Source organism: Apteryx rowi, unplaced genomic scaffold (genome assembly GCF_003343035.1).
Source record: "Apteryx rowi isolate R43461 unplaced genomic scaffold, aptRow1 scaffold_147, whole genome shotgun sequence".
Lineage (NCBI taxonomy): Eukaryota > Metazoa > Chordata > Aves > Apterygiformes > Apterygidae > Apteryx > Apteryx rowi.
This window is the reverse complement of record NW_020447719.1, coordinates 1,585,173-1,606,670: the sequence shown is the minus strand read 5'-3', so window position 1 is coordinate 1,606,670 and position 21,498 is coordinate 1,585,173. Positions and strand designations below refer to the sequence as shown.

Below are 21,498 nucleotides of genomic sequence, written 5' to 3'. Positions count from 1 at the left end.
TTCTGAAGGTAAGCAAGTACAGCAGCATGTGAAGCACATTCCTCTGTCTGCCTCCTCCCCCCACCCTGCCCCAAAGCCTTCAGTTACTTACCTGCACAACAAATGTCCCCAGAACAATAGTACAGAAGATTGCATTGTTAAAGATTCCTTCGAAAACATTTCTTTCACCATGAATTTTTCGGGCATTAATTTCATTAAAAAGCTGCATCATCACAAATGTATTAAATACAATAGTATAATGCTCTGAAGGAGGAGCATGGAGAGGTGCATTTCTTCCACTATCGATATCAAAAATTTTCTCACCTGTATATAAGAGACATTTATTAGCAGCTTAACTGATAAGACTTTATACACACACAGACAGAACAGACATCTCTATAAAGTTATCATCAGAACTTTGTAAAGCTTCAGTATTCTTACCAGCAAACAGGAGTGTAAAGACCACTACGAGTTGGTAGAATGCATGACCCAAAATATTCTTCATCATGGTACGAGAAATCAAAGGTTTGTTTCTACCGTAAGGCTTTCGCAACAAGAGAGCTTCAGTGGGTGGCTCTGTTGCCAGGGCAAGAGAAGCTAATGTATCCATTATGAGATTTACCCACAGCATCTGCACAGCTTTAAGTGGAGAATCCTATAAAGATAGATACAGAAACCATCCAATATAAGCGAACAAATTGCAGCTGTTAAAGGCATCTATTAAACAACATGGACATGTTTTGAGGAGCATTATGTTCTTTGGGCTAGTATTCAACTGAAAGCTTGAATTCAAGAGTTAAACAGTGAAGGCATTTTCAACCTTTACTAGCTGAAACAATCCACCACCAGTACGTACTTGTGTTATGCATGCTCCCGTGAAAGCAACAATTACTGCTACTACGTTGACAGTAAGCTGGAACTGAAGAAATTTGGAGATACTGTCATATACGTTTCGTCCCCACATAACTGCTTTAACAATACTTGTAAAGTTGTCATCTGTAAGGATAATATCAGAAGCTTCTTTAGCTACATCTGTTCCAGCAATACCCTGGTAGAAAAAGAAAAAAAACACACTATGAAATATAACAGGATGCACTGACTTACATAGTAGAAGCTATTATGTTGACTACCTGACTGTTCCTTGCTACAAAAGGATATATAGCACCTTGCTAGTTGCAAATTTTAAATCCAGACTGATAAATCAAATACAATATTGAAAGACTGCTGTCAGCCTTGCAACCAGTGTGGCAAGTCCGCTGGATTTTTAAAATGTAAAAGAACAGTAGGCAATGAGGCTCACACCACAAAATATAAACAAGCTGAAGAACTTCATTTGGCATCAAGTAGATCAAAATACTATACAATATTTTGAGCACAATAAAGCAAAGTTATAATCCAGTTAATGTTGGGGAGGAGGGGAGAGTAAAAAAAGAAAAAAAAATTCTGAGCTTGCCTCCTCTTAGTTTTATTTGAAGAATCAACATATACCAAGATAATATGGTTTAAAAAGCCCACAGCACCAAGTTCAAAATTTAGAGAAAAGAAGGCAGCTCAAGTGGTAACAATTTTTTGGCTTGTTAATAGATATGGGTTAGCAGAATTCTGAAGGGAAATACTAGTTATAAATAGGTTATAAAACATTTTAGATTCCCTGTAAAAATCTAGCTCTACAGGTGGCTATTTCTGAGGTTCATCTTTTTGAAATAATTTTTAAATCTCCAAGGATCAAGGTTGAGAAGTAAAATGAAGTTTTATATCCTTTAAAGAAAGTAGCAGTAATAAAAGCAGGCAGACAATATAAAGACAGCATATGAGCTCTCCCAAAGAAAAGTTACCGAACTTGTTCAAGGCAACGAACACCAGATGGTGCAGTACTGCTGTTTAGTCCATGCCTAAGCAGTCTGCTATGTGGATTCCAGCAGTAGAGCAAGATGTGATACACATTTCCGAACACTTCTTGCAGAAAAGCTTTGACATTAAACAGTAGACTATGCACGCCATTGTTAAGTTTTAAGCACTTGTAGCCTCCTACAGTATCTAAACAGTTTAAGTTCTGTGTTATGTCTAATACGCACTTCTCTAGGATAGCTTTTTGAAATACTGTAAGCAAAATATTTAACTTCAAAACAAATTTAATGATCTTTATTCTTGATTATTTTGCTAAGAGAACGAGTCATCTGCACAGCTATGTGTACAACTTAAAGGTGTCTTTATACCATCTACTATATGCTGTTTATTTTAAGTGATAATTAGATAAGCAGTTAAAGAAATGAGCTTCTTACACGGACCAACATAGATGGCATCTGCAGGAAGCACCTATGTTCTGGAAAATGAAAATAAATATCCTCTGACAGTGCCAACTACAACAGCTGTTCAATAGCAGAAAACAGGCATTCATTATAACAAGACTGTTACAGCCCAGAGAACATTTCATGTGTAGCTATCAAATTTGTAAGTTATGCTTTTGAAAAAAAAAAGCCCCCCAAGAATGGCACGAAAGCTCTTCCTTCCCTCATTTTTTTCCTCCAAGATAAGCATCAGAGTCAGCACATCTGTATGCATTCTAGGAAGAGTGTGACCTTTGTTTCTATCTTAAAAAAAAAAAAAAAAAGCTTACTAAAAAGTCTTAAAAGACAAAAGTGACCTGCTGGCAAACTGTTACCTTCTCATCTTAAGGCTGAGGAGGAATCTTGAGGCAGGAGGAAATTCAAGAAATATATCTTAAGTGCATGAAAAGAAATAGAAGAAAACCAAAGCCTACATACTTAAGGCATGTCTCCATCTAGTATTAACACTTTAAAACTGTTTGCTTTAATTGATAGGACCAATCTGTTTCAAGTACAAGCATGCCAGGCACTTACTATCGCTTATTCTAGGAATCTGCATACCATGGGAATCCAGTATTGCTAGTTTTTCCTTTACTTTCATAGACATATAGATTTTAAACCAGATTTGAGTAAAAACTTCTCAGTCTGGTTTACAAACCAGATGTTGAAAGTGATCAGATTTTGTAAGAAACTTGCTTTATAGCTGCTGTTTGCCAAATGCTAGCTGAAAATTTTTGAAGTAGAAGATGATCTTGTCTGCAGAACAAATACAGAACGAAGCAAAGATATTTCTCAAAAAAAGCAGTAAGTCTTGCCTCTAGGAGAAATGTTTATTATTAAAATATTTGTGTCTTATTAAAAAACAGTTGTTATCTGAAAGGGAATTGAAGTTTTGTCCGCCCCCCCCCCCCCCCATTCCTTCAGGTCAGGCCAGAAAGCACAAAGTGACAATAAAATTCCCATAATTGCTATACACTTCTCAGGATTTTGCAATAAATTAATGCTTAACACAGTAATGACTAACACAAGGTAAACCTAGGATGTGCAGTTCTATCCTTAGCCATTAATTTTCCATGGGCCCTGTCTAACACCTAACTTAGGCTATTGTTTCAAAGGCTGTTTGAGAATTTTGAGAAAGCCAAATAATCTAAGGAACCATCCAGGCAAACAGAAGTCCTAAACTGTCATAAAATGCTTTGTTTCAGAGTTGTACTGGGGATGTTCCTTAGTACAGCCTCCAAAAACATTTTAAACATCAACTGGTAGTCTCTATAATGATAGCCTCCCTGTCTCATCATTTAATGGAAGACAGACAAATACAAATGCATCCCATGCAAGTCTTGTGTGTAAGTCTTACTGAAAGTCAACACAGTATGCTATTTATCATATAAAGTCATTTTACCATATGTTGAGCAGATCTCATTTCTGAAATCTTAGACTACAGTATCAGTATAATGTTGCTACACTTTGCAACAAACCTTTCTAAAAAAAGGTTTTGATTTGCAACTGATTGAGCATCTGTGATTTTAAGTTTTATTCAATGGCAAATGCCACAAACACATTTTTCATCAAATAAAGACACGATTAAATTGGAAGACTGAGGACTGAAAAAGAGCAGTGAGAAGTGAGAGGAATGTTCACTCAATTATATTAACTTAGTTTTATATTAGGCTACTAAAAAAGTAAGGTTCAGTCTTCTTATAAGTGATCTGATAATCTGTTTTAGCAAAGTAGGGCTTAAAATACTGAAGACTAGAAAGAGTCATACCATAGCAAATCCAACATCTGCCTTCTTCAGTGCTGGACCATCATTGGTACCATCACCAGTCACTGCTACAACTTGCCTCTGTTCAAAGATCGTGCTGTCAATTATACCTAAAATAAAATAACATCTCAGTGTTATAGTTCAATATTGACAACACAGCACAGATTAAAGTTAAGAGAAAAACCCAGTTTCATCATCTTCGGAGTCACCAAGAAATCACAACAGATGAGAAATGAAACCAACTTGAACTAAGTAGTAAAAATCAGTTGGCAAGTGACAACTCCCTCATGGACATTTCCCATTGCTAATGATCCTGGATATCTTCTAGGAGCAGAACTTGACCTAGAAGGCCCAATAAGGATGGATATTTTATATAATTAGTTTTGAGGGAGAAAAAACAACAGTTTTAGGTTTTTGAAAGAGGATATTTACCTTTTACTAGTGTGTGTTTGTCAGTAGGAGATGATCTTGCAAGAACACGAAGCTTTGGCCAAATTTTATCTATTCGCTCTTGTTCTATCTGCAAAAACCAGCAATGGTTATATCTTGCAGTTAGGAGCCTGAATAAAATATCTTCTGTTCTACTTTGTCAATACACTTACCTCTCCTTTTTCATTGCGTATTCTCCTGTTAAAGTCTTTGCCTTCTAAACACAGAAAGTCTTCACCAGGATTCAGAATACCACATTTTAATGCAATAGCACGAGCGGTATTAATGTTATCACCAGTGACCATACGTACAGTTATGCCTGCACGCTGACATTTTTTTATTGCATCGGGTACCTATATGCAAAAATAAAATAAAAATCCTAGGCTTACAGACTACACATTAGCTGAATAAATCTAGACATGTCAATGAAAGAAAAGCCTTTGGCTCAAACCAAGATATATATATATTTTTTCTTCAAGTGTTCTATAACTAACAGTATTTATGTTGAAATAAGAGTTAAGTAGCTTACCTTAATCCTTCTCCTGAAAACCCACAAACTGGTATTCTGGCAAGTTTGTTGTTGTTTTTCCTTCCCATCCCCTTCCCTCCCCCCCCCCTTTTTGTTTTAATGAAGAGTCATTTTTCAAATACTGCAGTGCTAGAAAGTATTACACACCTGCAAGAACCCTCATCATACATTAGGCTACAATATTCAAAGGTGTTTTACATTTACACCATTAAGTACTGGCTTCTCATTTTATGATAATGTGAAATAAGAAGAGGAGTGTGAGCCATAGTTTTTAGCCTCTGACTTTTAGTGTGAAGTCATGCTAACGTGGGTTAGATTGGAGTCTGACCTACATGCAGCATAAAAACTTTCACTATTCTTAAGAAATACTGCCCTCCAAAGACCTCAACTACAGGCCAAGTTCCTTCCCTCAGTTCTCAGGTGACAATCCCTTCTCTCTAGCACTCCCCACGAAGAGCTGTCAACAAGTAAAATGGCTAATATTATCCTCAGCAATGGTCTTAATATTTCTAGTGGTAAAAAACCAAGCTGTTCCATCTACTCAAGATGCTGCTTAGTAAGCGTCTTAAGTCATTAGTTTGTACAGAGCTTCAGTAACCCAGCATAAGTGACATTAAGAAGTTTTAATCTGCTTTTATAGCTCCATTAACTTTCCCCCCCCCAACAAGAAATTAGATTTTCATTAATTATGCTTTAGACTTACAACAGCAATTCAGTTTCTTGCATTCTCTATATGACTAAAAACATGAATCAAAATCTGCTTAACAATATCACTGCAGTTTAGTCAGTAACCCTACCTCAGGTCTCACAGGATCTTCAATCCCAACAACAGCAATGCATGTCAGACCAGTAACAATATCATTTTCATTGTCCCATTCTGGCTCAGGTTCCCCTGCTGGAAAGTCTCTGAATGCTAGACAGATGGTTCTGAGTCCTTCAGAAGCCATAGGCTCTATTACAGTTTTTACAATATCATCACGGTCCCTAGGTCTGAATGCCTTTGGTTCTCCATTAGCACTCAGTATTTTGAAGCACCTGAAAAAACAAGGTTCAAGTAGTTACCAGATTTTTTTTTTTTCTAACCTGGAGTTCAAACTTGTTGTGGAAAACAGATTATTAGTCAACCCCAGTAAGTTTTCACAAACTTCATTTTCACTGCACTCTCCCCCAAAAAAGCCAGTAACAGCAGTTCTAAGGTAATCTTCTGCATATGCACTTAATCACTTCCTAATGGCAAAACACTCCAGCTGTAGAACATTAACTGAGTGGGTGGGTCATCCTAGGATGAAAAAAATGCCCAATGAATTTAGGAGACAAATGTTACTCACCTCCCAGAAGTATCCATTTCTCTATTGCCTGTAAACAGATTTTAACATCTGTGCTGGTTGAGTTAGTCAACTTAGTTTCCATTTCAACAAAATAATCCCACCTTGTTAACAGTTGTACAAATCTCAGAAGAACAGCATGTTTCCTAGCACATGAAGTGCAGTGCTTACAGTACTTACAGCTTACAGCTGTAAGTACTGAAAGCAATCTCTGGTACTATGATGAACCAATGCTATCCTTAAAGTAGTAGTTTGCACAAAAAAAAGTCTAGACTTTATAACTTCAGAGAGCATTTTGGCATAAAGTTCTTAATATGAAGCATTAAAAGAAAAACAAATACTTAATCTGATTTTAAACAGTTTTATAAGAAACTAAATTCAAGACTCTACTCTAGCATTCCAGTACATGCTCTTATTGTTGTATGTTTTTTCATATCATAGATACCACTGCTTTCACAGAAAGCATATATGCTGTATCAATATTGGTGCCATAAGTACGGCACTGCCAGGTATTTTGAACAAAGAATTTTGTTTTGTCCATCTGTGTCCTTAGCAAAGTTCTTCCGTAAAAAACAGCATTTACTTTAAAAATACTATTATTATGGCACTGAAAAAGATACTCAGCCATACAGTACGATTTAAACTATCATGCTCAGATCTTGCAGATCTGCTAGACAACTGCTATTAAATTTAAGTATCTAGTTCAAGGGTTTGAATTCTCAGGTGCAATAGCATATTAAAAGTTCCCACTTCATCCAGGAAATGAAGATGAAGCAGGCCCTTAATTAAAAGTTCAGAATTTTCATCATAACTGAAATTTGAAGTCTATCCTAATTTCCTGATTCAGGTCATCTGTTCAAATATCAGCCAGCACCCACTCAGGATATCCCATATTACCTCCAATTATAGGGCTCACGATGAATTCAAAGCACTCTGAGATGACTAAATGGAAGCCAATAAGCTTTATGTAAAGATTTAATTGAAACTTGCTTCAAATATTTGACTTGAAACTTGAAGATAAGTCAAAGGGAAGAATCTCTTCTGTTTAAAAAAAATGTTGCAGCACTTACTGTAAGTTTACCGTTATTAGCAATGCATATGCTTTCAGTGCTCAAGAATAAAGTCATACATGTGCTGATAAAGAATGGGTAGCCCAGTTGACAAATCAGGTTACAAGCTCTGAGATTAATTTCAAACATTGAATAGGTTGTGGGTAAAGAAAATGGCTTATGATGCTAAGATGTTTTTCCTAGTTGGTACATGTTTTTAAGTAGTTGTAGAATTTCAACTATTCCAATAGCATCCAAATTCTTCTAGGTTTTCTTGTTCTTTCCCAGGTGCCCTTATTATTTAATTTATTTTCCTATCTCAATTGTCAAGACAAATGGACCACATGAGTCCAGGCTGAATGAGTTCTAGTATCTTGTACAGTTTTTAATTGCTCAGCAAGAAAATCATATACAAAATACTTTTAACAGTAGAATTACTGCAAATATAGGCATATTTATTCACTGATGAGACTTCACTTGAAATTTAGCTATGGAAAAATTCACACCTAAATCTAAGTTCTGCATTAGAAAGAACAAGAGTCCTTGAAAGGTTGACTTTTTGCTGGTGACACTAAATTGATGGGAGAAGGAGAATAAGATTTCATCTTAAGTGTATCAGTGCTTCCTTAGACAGTGTTCTCTGCAGCTATTAGCAAGCAAAAGGTACATTGAAGTGATGACCATTACCTGAGTGCTACTCAGACTAGAAATAGTCTGACTATTGGACTGAAAACAGACTGCGTACAGCCACCGTGCCTAGAAAACATAGATGCATGCATGTATGATTTCTCTCTTCACCTGGTTAGAAGCTGCCAAAGCCATCTTAACACCTAAAGGTCTGGACTGCTGGGACAGATCTCTCCCCTATAATGTAATATCTCTAATAAACCCTCTATAGATGGGCAGATTTATAAGGAAACAACTTACTTTCTCACATTAAAAAAAAAAAAGTTTCTCAGTTGGTCAAGTTCAATGCCCTATTACAATGATGAAGTTGGACACTGACTTGCACTATCTTTTTAAGCTGAAAATAATCTGTGTTCATACTCACTATTCAAAGGTATAAGCCCTTCCTGGAGTTTAACCATATCAGCTGGTTCAGAATTCACTGGAAGATGGGTTAGCATTTTGACCAACCACACCTAAAGCTGAAGTAGTTTGGCTAGAGAATAGGGCTATTCACAGATACTTCACTGTATCAAAACAGTACAGGGAATCAAGACCTGCTATACTTTTGCTTTAAGGGTTTTCTTTGATTGTTTTTGGAGGCGTGGGGGAGCACTGAATGAAAACAATTCAAATGCTACTTGCCCACCTTACTGCAGAAAGTGGAACCATTGAGGGAGACAAACCAGGGAGCTTCCAGCTACCAAAAAGGTATTGGGACTGGTGCACTTGTTGTGAATGGGGCAAAAACTTTATATCATTATCGAAGGCTTTGTTTGTTCGTTTGTTTAGCACAGTCTCCTCAGCTACCACAACATTTAAAGCAAGTTAAAGTGCCAGAGTACGATAGTAGTTGTTCTTACTTTTTAAGAACTATCTCAGAGGCACCTTTACTGAATATCCGGAAACTGCCATCAGAGTTTTTTAACACAGTACTCATAGATTTTCTAACAGAGTTGAAGGTGTATACTTTGTACAAATCCTCTTCTGGTATCTCATTTCTTACATCCTGATAATCACGTTTTAAATCCAAGAGCAACCCCAGCAAGGCACATTCAGTTTTATTTCCAACATGACGTGGCAGTCCACCTTCTTTTTCAGGAGGCTGTAAGAAGAACAAGAATCTTTGTTGGTTGGGAGGTAAACTTATCAAACACTGAAGTAAAGCATCCAGAAAATGTGGAAGTCAAAGCTTAGTTCTAGGATGGGGAAGTTTCACTTTTGCAATGATTAATCTGTAAATTCCCATGAGTCATGAGCCAAAGTCATACTGCTGGCTTTTAAAAGCACCTTTTGCACCTGTTTAGGCTTACAATCCCTTTGTCACAGACTCAAAATCGCCCATTAAGTTTGTATCAAATCCCAAAATGACCTTTCTAAAAGGCATTTTCCATTGCTTGAGATATCTAACTGAATCACTTGAATGTAACAGATCCTTCAGTAAGTTTGCAATTCAAAAGCATGGATAAGTTTGAGAAAATTAAGCATACTAAATGACTTTATTTCTGCTAAATTAAGGCATCCTCTCCTGTAATAGTCCTTCCTTAATGATTTAGACCATGACCACATCACCTGTTAGCCTTCCATTGAATAAAACAAGTCTTTAAGCTTCTGAAGTCTCACTACAAGTTCTGTTTTCCAGGCCATGGCCTATTTGACTTTTTTTCTGAAGTCTTTCCATTTTCCAAGCTGTTAGAAGCCAATACCAGAACTAGTTCTTGTTTCAGTAATGTGGAACATGCACTTACTAGCAGTATATATGTCTCAGTATTTTTCTAAATATATTTCTGAGCTTTTGTAGCTGTAACATTGCAGTTTGTGGCAAAAATGGCAGAAGCGCTTATTCAGCCTGACATCCCTTCAAGTATCTAGATCACAACTACATTAAGGCTAAGGCAGTCAACTGTGCTGCAAACTACACATTTGGCTGTACTGAATATTCAAACCTTTAAAACATGAAGTACCCAGTTCTGGTCTCCCCAGTACAAGACAGACAGACATACTGGAGTAAGCCCAGGAAAGGGCCACAAAGATGATGAAGGGACTGGAGCATCTCTCATACATGGAGAGGCTGAGAAAGATGGGACTGGGAGGGAAAAAAAAAAAAAAGGCTCGGGGGGATCTTATCAATGTGCATAAATACCCGATGGGATGGTGTAAAGAAGACTGAGCCAGACTCTTCTCATGGCCTGCCATGTCATGTTGTCCAGTGAAAGGACAATAGGCAATGAGCAGAAATTGAAATACATGAAATTCCATTTAAGACTAGAAAAGGTTTTCTCTGTTAAGAGTGGTTGAATGCTGGACCAGGTCCCCTAGAGAGGTTGTAGTCTCCATCCATGGAGATATTCAAAACCCAACTGGACATGGTCTGGAGCAACCTGCTGTAGCTGACCCTGCTTTGACTAGGACTAGATGATCTCCAGGGGTCCCTGACAACCACAGCAATTGTGCAGTTCTGTAAAACAGACTAACTTAGACCACACTGCATTGGATATAATTTGATTAAAATTGTAATAGTAGGGGACCCGGTCAGTTTGTATGCAGCTATGTTTTTTCTTTATAAGAGGCTGTTTTGAAAGGATAGCATGTGAGAAATTTCAGTCCAACTCATTAGTATTTCAGTCTAGTTTGAGAAATAGGTACTTGTGATCTTTATGTGCCCTCTCAACTACAGCTGTCTTGACAAAATTCTTGCAGAGATACCATCTTTTCTGGTTGAAGAAAAGCAGCTTTCAGACTGCTGTTTTTACTGCTATTCCTGTAGAAAGCGTTCACAGAAGAAGGCTCTACTGACTCTTGAAGTGTTTTTTTGGTTTTTTTTTAGAAAAAGAAAGCTAAAACCTAATTATTTTTACTGCCTTAAACAATTCAAGTTATGCAACATCTTGGAATAGCAAGGAAACTATGTTTCGAGTTGCAGAAAATATGATACACGCAAAAGGGAAATTAAGGTGTTGTTCATAAATCAGCCAAAGGGATTAGCGAAGAGCCAAATACAGCATTAAGGAGGCCAGTATTTATAATACATAACACAGTACATTCTATTTATTTCAAAATATTTTGGAAGGCTCAGTAAGTTATGAGCAAATGTGTTAGAATTCTATAATCTACAGACTCATGGAAATATTATCTGGAATAAAAATCCAAAGTCACTATCTGCACTTGCAGTTTCTCATTACATTCTAGGCAACATTACACTACTCTCACAATTCTACATTGAAGCAGCACCCAAACTGAACTAAGATGCTGACCAAGTAGCCCCTCCCTATAAAACAAATTTAGACACAACTATGAATTTACCTTTTTATAAGAAAGTTAGCTTCCTGAGATCATCTTTGAATCACCAAATCAAAACAATTATATATAAGCCAATTTTAAGTTTAGTTCCAAATAAACTGTTGAGTAATTTGCAGCAGATGCAAAAAGTCTTGCACAGCTTTTTGCCACACACAAACTTAGCAACTGCCTATCATGTGACCACCAGACAATTTGGATATTTTGAGGAACATATTTAGATGCCTTCATTAAAATGAGGAAATCCACTTACCAGAATTTTGGAAGTATAAGCACAGTTAACAGAAATTCCAGTCACGAGATAAGCCATAGTTTTCTCTGGAATAGCTTCTGGTTCTGGAATTTTTTTATAATGTTTCTCATTGATGTAGGCTTGGACCACTGTCATTCTGTTCATGGTCAATGTTCCAGTTTTATCTGAGCAAATAGCTGTTGCATTACCCATTGTTTCACATGCATCCAGATGTCTCACCAAGTTATTATCTTTCATCATTTTCTAAAAAGATAAAAGGTCAACAACCAGTCGTGACTTAGTTCATGTTTCAGAAATTCTCGTTTAGGGCGTCAAGTTTTAGACTGCAGTTTCAGCATACACATAGCGTTTAAGTTATCTAGCATCTTACAGAGTAAAAATTTGTACCCTATTCTGTAAGGATTTCTCCAAGTCTATCATGTCACAAGAACCTGCATTTTGAACAAAGTCCCCAGATACAGTCTTAATCTCCCACATCTGCATGTCAATCAAACTGAAACTATTAATTTACTCAGACTATTATGAGGAAGTAGTTTCTGATATTCTGTAGAAGTGGAGCGGAGGCACAGATTGAGCTTTACCAGATACAATGTTAAAACATCTCTAACAAGTGAGATGGAACTCACTTGAATGGCAAAAATTCCATTTGTTGTCTGAAGTCCATTGTTCTTTCCTCTTACAAGAAAAGGCCAAATAAGCTATACCACAGACTTACTAGAGCATCACATGATATATATTTCAAAGATGCTACAGTCAGACTTAACATCAAATACAAACTGGAGTCCTAGTATTTCTGCTAGGAGAGTGAACAGTACACAAGTTTCACAAGTCTAACATTGCTTTAAAGTCTTTACCTAGCAGGTCTGGGTAGCATTTTACCCTTGAAGTGGCAGAGTAAATTCAAATACTACAATAGGAAGGCTACTACAAGTTAGTACTGTAAGTTGGTAAAGTTTTAAAACAGAGCATACACAGCCATTGTCTATATAATGACATTTTCAAAACAGTTTCAGGATGCTGAAGCAGGAAGAAGTGTTAGATGACAAAGAACATGAGTTTAAAAAGCATGCTATATAATGAATACCATGCTATGTTCTGCAAAATTCAGAAACAGAATAAGAAGTCATTCCCAGTCTTCAAGGAGTAATAATCTAAAAACTTTTTCAGTAATTGCTTGTTTAACATATTAGTTAGGTGAAAGTTAAGTTTTACAGAAGTTTGTATTATTTACAAACTCTAATACATCAATTTATTATAAGCAAATGCTAGGCTAATGTTAACATCATAACATTGTATCAGAGGACTAAACAGACCTCACACCCCGTAAGAAAACATGAATCCAAATGGCAAAACACCATCATCTTTAGTTGGTGACAATAGGCTGTCACTGCTTACTGTTTAGGTTAGTGTGAATTCTGAGATTAAGAAAAATACTGTGGTGGATTTCTTGTACAGTTAAGTGAAGAAAGGAAAGCGAGCCTCCCTCAGTCTCTTAGAAACATGCTGCTTCTGATGCAGCACGTTTCAACCGAGAGTTTAGGGCTGATGAATTCACCTACCTACTTTTAAAGTCTGTTCCCCCTCTGCCCACTTACCTTAACAGAGTAAGCCAGGGATATAGTGACTGCAAGTGGAAGACCTTCTGGTACTGCCACCACCAAGACCGTAACTCCAATAATGAAAAACTTCACAAAGTACTGAATATAAATTGGTGTACATTCAGCAAGCCATGGTCGCTTCTGAACCCAGAAGGTATCAATCACAAAATATAGCACAAGGATAATGACTGTGATTGCGGACATCAATAAACCTTATCAAAAAGAGAATAAACCATTTTCAGATGTCATCTTAAACATTTGTCAATACAGACTCTGCATAAGTCAAGTACAAAGACTTCTGCCTTTATGGAATTTAGTTTACAGTTAAAGTTTTTAGACAGGCAGGTCAGGAAGCATAGGGGTAGTGCAGAGCAGTTCTGACTTCCAATTTGACTATTTTCCTCATGCAGTTTTTTACCAAAAAAAAAAAAAATTGTTTTGCTTTCACTTAGTTGAAAAGTTTAGATCTAATTGTGAACAGGAAAGATTAGTATCTAAGTATCTATGATTAAGCAGAATGATAACGAATTCAACAGGTCTTCAGTGATGATACTGGTGTGTTACTCAGAAAGCTGATAACAGTTCATACCCCACTTCCTGGGGAGGGTCGGATATTAAGTATGGAAGGTAAGTACAGTGTTCAATAAAATGGAAATAACTGGAGAGGGTAAATTGGAGAAACTACTGTTAGCAAGCTGGGTGGCACACTTAAGACAGCACAGGAAAGCAATGAAGGAAAACAGGCTTCGCTGCAAATAGAGGAACAGGAATCACTGAGGTGTCAGTTCTTCACAGAAAAATACTTCAGTAAGGAACAACCCAAAGAAGCAGGACAGAAAAATGCATGCATAAAGTTGATGATTAACATTAAGAGTGTGTAGGAAATTAGAAGAGGTCAAAAGGCACAAAAGGAACAGCAAGGGTTCTTACTTATGAGAGACATGAAAAAAACTTGAGAACAACACTACTGAAGATAATTTACATTAAACATATCATGGAGGTTTTATTCAGTATTTGTTAGTACAAGTTTCTCAGTGAAAAAGAACAATGAGATACATAACTATAAAGTGCTAAAGCTAGAAGTTTTATTGCTTTGTCCTCAACTCCATAACTGTCTTACAACACATATGCTGAAGCCGGCCCTTTTTAAGCTGGAGATTGTTCACAAGACCTCCAGAGGTCCCTTCTAATATGAATCTTTCAACAATTCTACATGCAGCAAAATAAAGCCTGAAATACTGGAATTAAACCTCTGCATGCTAGGCAATATAGCCTAGAATTTAGTCTCAGGGATTCCTGAGCACTGAGCTACATTGCTGTCTTAGTTTATCTTCAATAAGCAACAGTTTATCAAATATTTTGACAGATAGCTGAAAAATTAGCTGATAGAGAAAGTAACAGAAATGAAAAAATAGGAAAGTCAGTAAAACTGTTATTACTGGTGGGGCATATGTTAAGTTAAAAATCCTAAGCCTCTGGAAGTGTCAGAGAGAACCTGACTGTCTCTACTACTTTTTCCACATACCTGACTAAGTCAATTTATAGTTCTCTAGGTGAATCATTAAGTGCCATACCTTTCTAAAGATCACACTGGGCAACTGTTATGAAAGTATGAAGTTGGAATGTTCTGTCCTAGAAGCTGAGACTCTAAACTGCGAGTTTATTTAAATCAAGAAGAAAACAAACAAACAAACCATAATGCAGTCTGACAAACCATCAGCACACTTCGTGCATGAAGCATAATTGCATACCTTGCTACTTTGCACTTAAAATGGTCAAACTGGTCCAGGCTAGCTACTGAAGTTATCCTCTTATGAGCTATTTAAGTTCCAACTTTATTCAAGCATAACATCAAATAAAGACAGTAGTGTTAAATCATACCTGCTTTGCCAATCTGAACTGCTAGCTTTGTAAGTTTGCCTTGGAGAACGGATTTTTCTTTCTTTGGCAAATTTGCTCTCTTCTTGTCTTTCTCATCTCCATCTCCACCATCTTCACTCTTCAATGGTTGCATTTCCATGGCTGCACCATCCTGAGCTTTAGCTAGAAGTAGTGAGCAAATAAAGTTTAGCCATTCTGAAATACCTGAAGTCAATGGTACTTACAAAGCTCAATAATCCCAGTCTCCACTAAACATCAGTATTTTGGTACCTTCTATCCAGTGATGCCCTAACATCTTTGAATATTTAAACAAGATAGCTTCAAAATCACTGCTAACTGTTACTTCCACAGTATCCATTTGGAGACCCTCATGTTCATTTAAGCAATTGTTTTATGCAGATTCACTTATGCTATCATTAGCATAAACATTTTGGACTTAACTACTGAGTATGTATTTTCATATGAAGTATGTATTTATTATATACACTCTCAGAAAATAAGGACTTTAAGAAAGGAGCACAGAAACTGCATTTACCTTTATTACGGTTCTCAACAGCTCCATCTTGCTTTTTACCTGTCAGGGAGGGGAGAGGGGAACAAGTTATATTTTAAGTCAGTCATGCAAAGTCTATTTCTATGTTTAGGCTTATGAAAATAAAAAATAATAATAATATAAAAAATAAAAAAGCACTAAAGCAACTGCATTTAAAAAATAGATATCTGAAACACTGGAGACAGAAGACTGACATAACTGAGACTTCAAATATAAGTCAACAATACTATACAGTACATTTGGCAGCAAGCAGCAGCTCACATCAGTTCTTTGGACTTCAGTTTTCCCTTACAAGACTTCCTGCAGTATTATATTATTATAGTTAAGTTTGCACAGACGACTGATACAGACATTCATAAGCGAATAGGTAGAAATACAGCAGAAGGCTTGGCCTGGCCAGACTGCTGCCCTATTGAAATATGTTTGGTGGGAAGGTGATTGCAGAGGGTAGCAATTTACCTCTGAGGGAAACGTTTAAAAGGCTTGCCTAAGCTCTTTTTCTAGAAAAGGAATTTGCTATGTTAAAGTGATTCTGGTGGCCTCAGTCTCACTCTTTGTTCTTCCAACTCTTGACAAATTTATCTGACTACTACTATAATTAACTGTAAGATCTCATTTCCGGAAGCACTACTCTTGTACAACACTGCAGAAGCTACTGCAGTATAAAATATTTATAAATCCACACCAAAGCTTAATGGAGGCAGAGCACTGGATTACTGGATCTATGCTAACCCGATTTACACAAGCATGAAGATAATCTGTTGGCAATATACCAATGTTAGAGCACTAACGGAAGAGTTCAAGTTCATAATAAAATATCGCTCCTACCTCTGTTCAGAAATGGAGTTCAGCAAGAGATCATAAAGAAGGACATTAGAATAATGAATATTGATTCATGAATAAAGTATTAAATCTAACTAGAAGAACTATGCATCATATGTGTAGTTTATGGGGGTCACTACCTTTTTTGCTTGGGTTTTTAGGTTAACAGGTTTTAGATATTACCCCATCTACAGAAAAAGTGTCAGCTCTTCTCATAACTAGAGAAAGCCAAGGTTACAGTAACTACTTGAAATGAAAACAGGAAACTGAGGAACTTGAACAAAACCCACAGTTTGCAGCCTCACTAGCAAGTATCTGACATATGTAATTCTGATGTATTACTCGCTGATAAGCAATGACATCAATTATGTCCTCTGTGTAATTTCTACACATAAGAGACTCCCTCCAGCATCCTCAGAATAGCTGAGGAGAAAAACATGTTTGTCTTCTCCAGAAGGTGTCACTTCACTCAGTTTAAGACCTCATTGTTATCTGTTAACTTAGTATTTGTTCTCTCCCAGTTCTTTTGTCTTTCCTAACATTCCTAACAAAATTCTATACTTGAGATACTCCTAACTCCCTGTATCTCTGTAGGCTTTCACTCTGAACCAAGTCAGATACAGACAACTAAAAATAGCCACTTTAATCTCCTTAACATTCACAGAGAAGTCAATTTAGTTTAAGATTCTCCTTGGTAAAATTCAGGTTCTCATGCTTCCAGCTTAAGCAAAAGAGGAAGCTATCCATCTCAGGAGACAAACAAGTATTCAGGCCCTAGAACACACCAAAGCACTATCTTCCAAAAAGATTTCTTCTTATAGAATAATATATAGTGGCAGAATACGAGAGCTATGATCTTTCCCATATCTCCTGCAGCAGCTGGTGTATTGCTTGCTTCCTTTTCCTTCCTCTGTAAGAGAAAAAGGAAACTATTCTATACAAATCCTGCAGTGCTGCAATTCAACTTTTACTCCTCATTATACCACTTGAGCTTGAAACTCTAACTATAAACTGGAAGTAAATTTCAAGAAGGGCTAAAGATTTAAGTATTTATGGATTAGGCCAACCAGACAGAAGCACAGTTCAATCCTAGGTCCTGCACAGAGCACACATTTCAACAACCTTTTCCTTAACTTGAAGACCACTGTGATTCCTAAACACATTTCTGTATGGCTTTACATTACTGTTTCTGTTACTCTAACAAAGGAGTATATTTTTCTGGCAAGGGTCCTTGTAGGCTCAGTCTCATCCAGTAGACCTCACAACAGTTTCTACAAGAATTTTGCTGTGATGAAGCTCTGTCCTGACCATGCCTTGTAAGAGCTAGCATCAAAGCATTACTAGTTAACTTTACTAAGCTCTGATTCTTATACAGATAGGATAAAAGCTATGGCCTAGAAAAGTGATCTTTTAATACTGATTATTGATCAAGCCCCTCAAAGTAAGGAAGATATCCCATTTTGCACTTCACAGAAAGGCTCTAAGATGCTCTGTGGTATAAGCTTCTCTCTTTTGGGAGGCTGGGGTGGAGGGGAAATTTAGAGAAAAAGGTCACTAGGTTTCTGTCTTACATAAATCTGAGCATTCAAAGTTTCAACTCTGGAAGAAAAGTGTTGGCAGGAAAGGACTGTCTACTCACCTTTCACCAAAGTAGGTCATATTTATGTTTAAGTTATACACAAACTCAGCACTATGTTATCAATGATTCAAGCTGTTCCCCTTCAAGTGGCACATTTGCCATAAAAGAACTCACTATACAGGACATTTCCCATCTGTTAAAAGCAGAACTAGATACTCATTAGCTTCAATTGTTGCTAATAAACTGTTTGCCATAAACAAGTGTTTGCTATGAAACATGAATGCACATAGAAGTTGCACAAGATAGCAGCGTAACAATTTACATGCCATAAGGCTGGTTAGGAGTTACAATTTTTCAACCTATAATTGATCGAATGATAACTGAAGTTTAATTAGAAATCCATATAACAACAGTTATTAACAGTAGCGTACACTTTCAGGTCACTGGATCATTCATCTGTGAAATATACAGAAAGCATGAGGTATTAAGAAGTTTACCGGGAACTTTTCTGGCTCCAAATAACTAAAACAGTTTTGCATCCAGTAATATTCAGTTCACCCCTCCCTTCCCAGCCCTTTAAGATTATGATACCTACTTTTCTTGTCCTTCTTCTCTTTTTCCTTCTCCTTCTCCTCTTCATCTCCTCCAGCCCCAAGTAAAGTAAAGATGATTCCAGTCTGAGAGTTCACACCTACAGCAGTAACTACCATTCTTCCAGAGCCTTCCATCACATGTGTACCTGAAAGATTGCATCAGGTTTTCCACTGAAACTTCAACAGTTGTACTGCAGAGTATAAAGTAAATAGTTTTTTTAATACAAAGTTTGAGAACCTATAAGACCATGCATAAATTACTGCATTTTCCAAGAGATTTAACTGCCAAAATTATCTGGAAAATAAATAGAGAAAAAGGCAACTGTACAAGCAAGAATTTTTGTGAGTTTTAAGAGTCAGGTCACTTTGATGGAGTTTTGCACTTCTTGTGCTATGGTTTCTGGATACTTCTAGGAGTCACCATAGATAAGGTCCAGGTTGCTAGATTTTAACCTCAAAACTTTAAATAACCAGTCCCCCAAAACTTATCACTTTCTTCAAGAATTTTCAAATGTCACACACCTGAAAGCAGCATAGGATCTCTGTCCAGAGATTTCTTAACATGGTCAGATTCTCCAGTCAGTGAGCTTTCATCAATTTTGAGGTCGTTTCCTTGAATGAGTACACCATCAGCTGGTAAGAGATCACCTAAAACAGATCATTAGGGATGATGACTTCAGTTCCTTACTGAAAAAAAAAAGTTTAACTGTTTAACTTAAAAATATATTTACCATATTTCACTTGTGCAATATCTCCAACGATTATGTCAGCTACTGGTATTTGGATGACTTGGCCACCTCTGATGACTGTGAATTTCTGTTCTTGTTCAATTCGGCTCTGCAATCCCCGAAATTGTTTCTCTTTACTCCAGTCATTGAAAGCTGTTACTAATACCACACAAACTACAGATAGGAGGATTGCTGCTCCTTCAATCCAGCCTGTTTCCCCTTCCTCTTCCTCTTCACCAACATTCACTGATCCGCATACTGTAGAACACAGATTTTAAATGCAAGTTAACATAAACAGTTACTTCATAAAACAAAAAAGTTAGCCAAAGAAAAGAACATATTACTAGCTAGCCTTCTTTACAACTGTAGATTTAATTTCAGGGGTAATACATCACAAAGCTAGAGAACCTGAAAGTTAGAGGTGCATGAAGTTATATCACCTAGAATTTATACCCCTGCTTGTCTGAACACAAAGGAAGCTGATACAGGAAGCTACCCAGTCCTTATTATCTTGTTAAATGATGGCATAAGAAGGCCAGACTAGAAAACTAGTTATCCACCTTCTGTTTTGTGAACATTTCCTACCTCACTTTTATCTTAATAAGCCAGATCTTATTGCAAAAGTTCAGTTCAACAAAGGCCAGATCCCTCCATCTTTTGTTTAGAACTACAAATAAGCTTTCATTTTTTAAACTGGAAAGTTATCAATGTCAAAGTCTAAGTCAAGGAAAATTTAAGATATGCTGACTCTCCACAGAAAGCACATGACAAATTATAAATTGCTTAAATATATTTGAGGCAAAGCTAACAAAACACTTGCACAGAAACATGACTGGATTCAAGACAATCTACTGTTTTTGCTGCTTTTACTTCACTAAATACTTCACTAAGCACTTTGTATTTATTATTTTTGTTATCAACAGCCTGGAAAATGACCTGGGAAAACTCATGTTGCCATTTTAAGGCAAATTAGAGTTTTAGTAGTATTCTCTCAATAAGGAATAATAAGCTGCTTTTTCAGACTTGCTACCCCCATCAGATTTACAGGATAGCTGTGCTAGACCAGGAAAATTAGTAACATAATATAGGTAGATACCAACTTTTTAAAACATTTACTTACATGCTTCATTCCCTCCTGGAGGCTGGTAAAAAGAAAGGCCCAAGGATACTATGGCTGCAATTTCTAATATAATTAGTGTAACATCCTGTAGTGCTTCCCATACTAATTGAAGAAATGTTTTTGGCTTTTTAGGAGGTATAAAGTTCTTCCCAAACACTGCTTCTCTCCTTTCTATATCTGCTGGATTTCCACTTAAACCTATTTAATAAGAAGACAAAGTTAGTGATGCTTATTTGCCTTTCACCTTCACATTAGAAGTGATTAAGATCACCCATTCATGAAGGGGAATCAAGTGCTACTCTGTACATACTCGTATGTATTACATACTCATATATAATACTGAAAAACTATACATTAAACACAATTATGTAAGTATCACCCTTAATCAGTTCCACTACAGCAAATAACTACATTTAATAAATCACACTTTGCCAATGTAAACTAAGCTGAAAGTCTACCTACTTGCACTTAGTATGACATAGCAAGAGAGTACTAGCAACAGGCATACCTCAGTACAAAGTAAACAGTTTGAAAGACAAGATTATTAGTAGAGTTGCTACTGTAAAGACTGAGTAGCATCACAGTTTTAACAAGATCACAGCCTGAGAAGCCAACTCTGGTTCCCACCGTAGGGATTCTGTATTCAGAGATAGCATCCTAGGATTCTACAATTAATCTAACATTTATCATAAGTCTGGTGAAGTCATCCAGGCATCATGTGGTGACAGGAAGCCATGTAATGGTGCTGCCACATCCTTCTACCTGGACAGCAGCTGCTTGTTGTTCTGAAGCTTGAGTCTCTTCATACCTTCTCTCATATAAAAAGAAAGCCCATACATGGCACTTTCCAGTGGATCCCTTATGGTTTGTCACCTAAACTTTGTACCAATCTTCTTACTTATTTGGCATATTTCTTTAAGAATCCTTTTCACTGCCTCAACTCCAGGACCATGCTTGAGGGACACTAGCAGTTAAGAGTCAGAGGCCTTCACTAGAAGGCATGAC

The 21,498-nt window shown here is 36.8% G+C and overlaps 1 protein-coding gene and 1 long non-coding RNA gene across 4 annotated transcripts in view; one reads left to right on the top strand and one right to left on the bottom strand.

Annotated features, from left to right (window-relative positions):
- The window catches only part of ATP2B1 (ATPase plasma membrane Ca2+ transporting 1), a 65,461-nt gene that overhangs the window by 10,271 nt on the left and 33,692 nt on the right, over positions 1 to 21,498 (bottom strand). For both annotated transcript variants that reach the window (XM_026058432.1, XM_026058431.1), the window contains exons 3-18: positions 20,494 to 20,691; positions 19,377 to 19,631; positions 19,168 to 19,293; positions 18,648 to 18,791; positions 15,634 to 15,672; positions 15,099 to 15,260; positions 13,215 to 13,429; positions 11,620 to 11,862; positions 8,933 to 9,174; positions 5,827 to 6,064; positions 4,674 to 4,853; positions 4,504 to 4,591; positions 4,075 to 4,181; positions 836 to 1,027; positions 421 to 634; positions 92 to 303 (exon numbers count right to left, since the gene is read on the bottom strand). In XM_026058432.1, the coding sequence (XP_025914217.1) occupies positions 92 to 303; positions 421 to 634; positions 836 to 1,027; positions 4,075 to 4,181; positions 4,504 to 4,591; positions 4,674 to 4,853; positions 5,827 to 6,064; positions 8,933 to 9,174; positions 11,620 to 11,862; positions 13,215 to 13,429; positions 15,099 to 15,260; positions 15,634 to 15,672; positions 18,648 to 18,791; positions 19,168 to 19,293; positions 19,377 to 19,631; positions 20,494 to 20,691 (2,855 nt within the window). The remainder of the gene's footprint in view (positions 1 to 91; positions 304 to 420; positions 635 to 835; positions 1,028 to 4,074; positions 4,182 to 4,503; positions 4,592 to 4,673; positions 4,854 to 5,826; positions 6,065 to 8,932; positions 9,175 to 11,619; positions 11,863 to 13,214; positions 13,430 to 15,098; positions 15,261 to 15,633; positions 15,673 to 18,647; positions 18,792 to 19,167; positions 19,294 to 19,376; positions 19,632 to 20,493; positions 20,692 to 21,498) is intronic.
- Positions 1 to 21,498, top strand: part of LOC112962366 — a 60,244-nt gene that overhangs the window by 36,906 nt on the left and 1,840 nt on the right. The gene's annotated exons all lie outside the window — the stretch shown is intronic.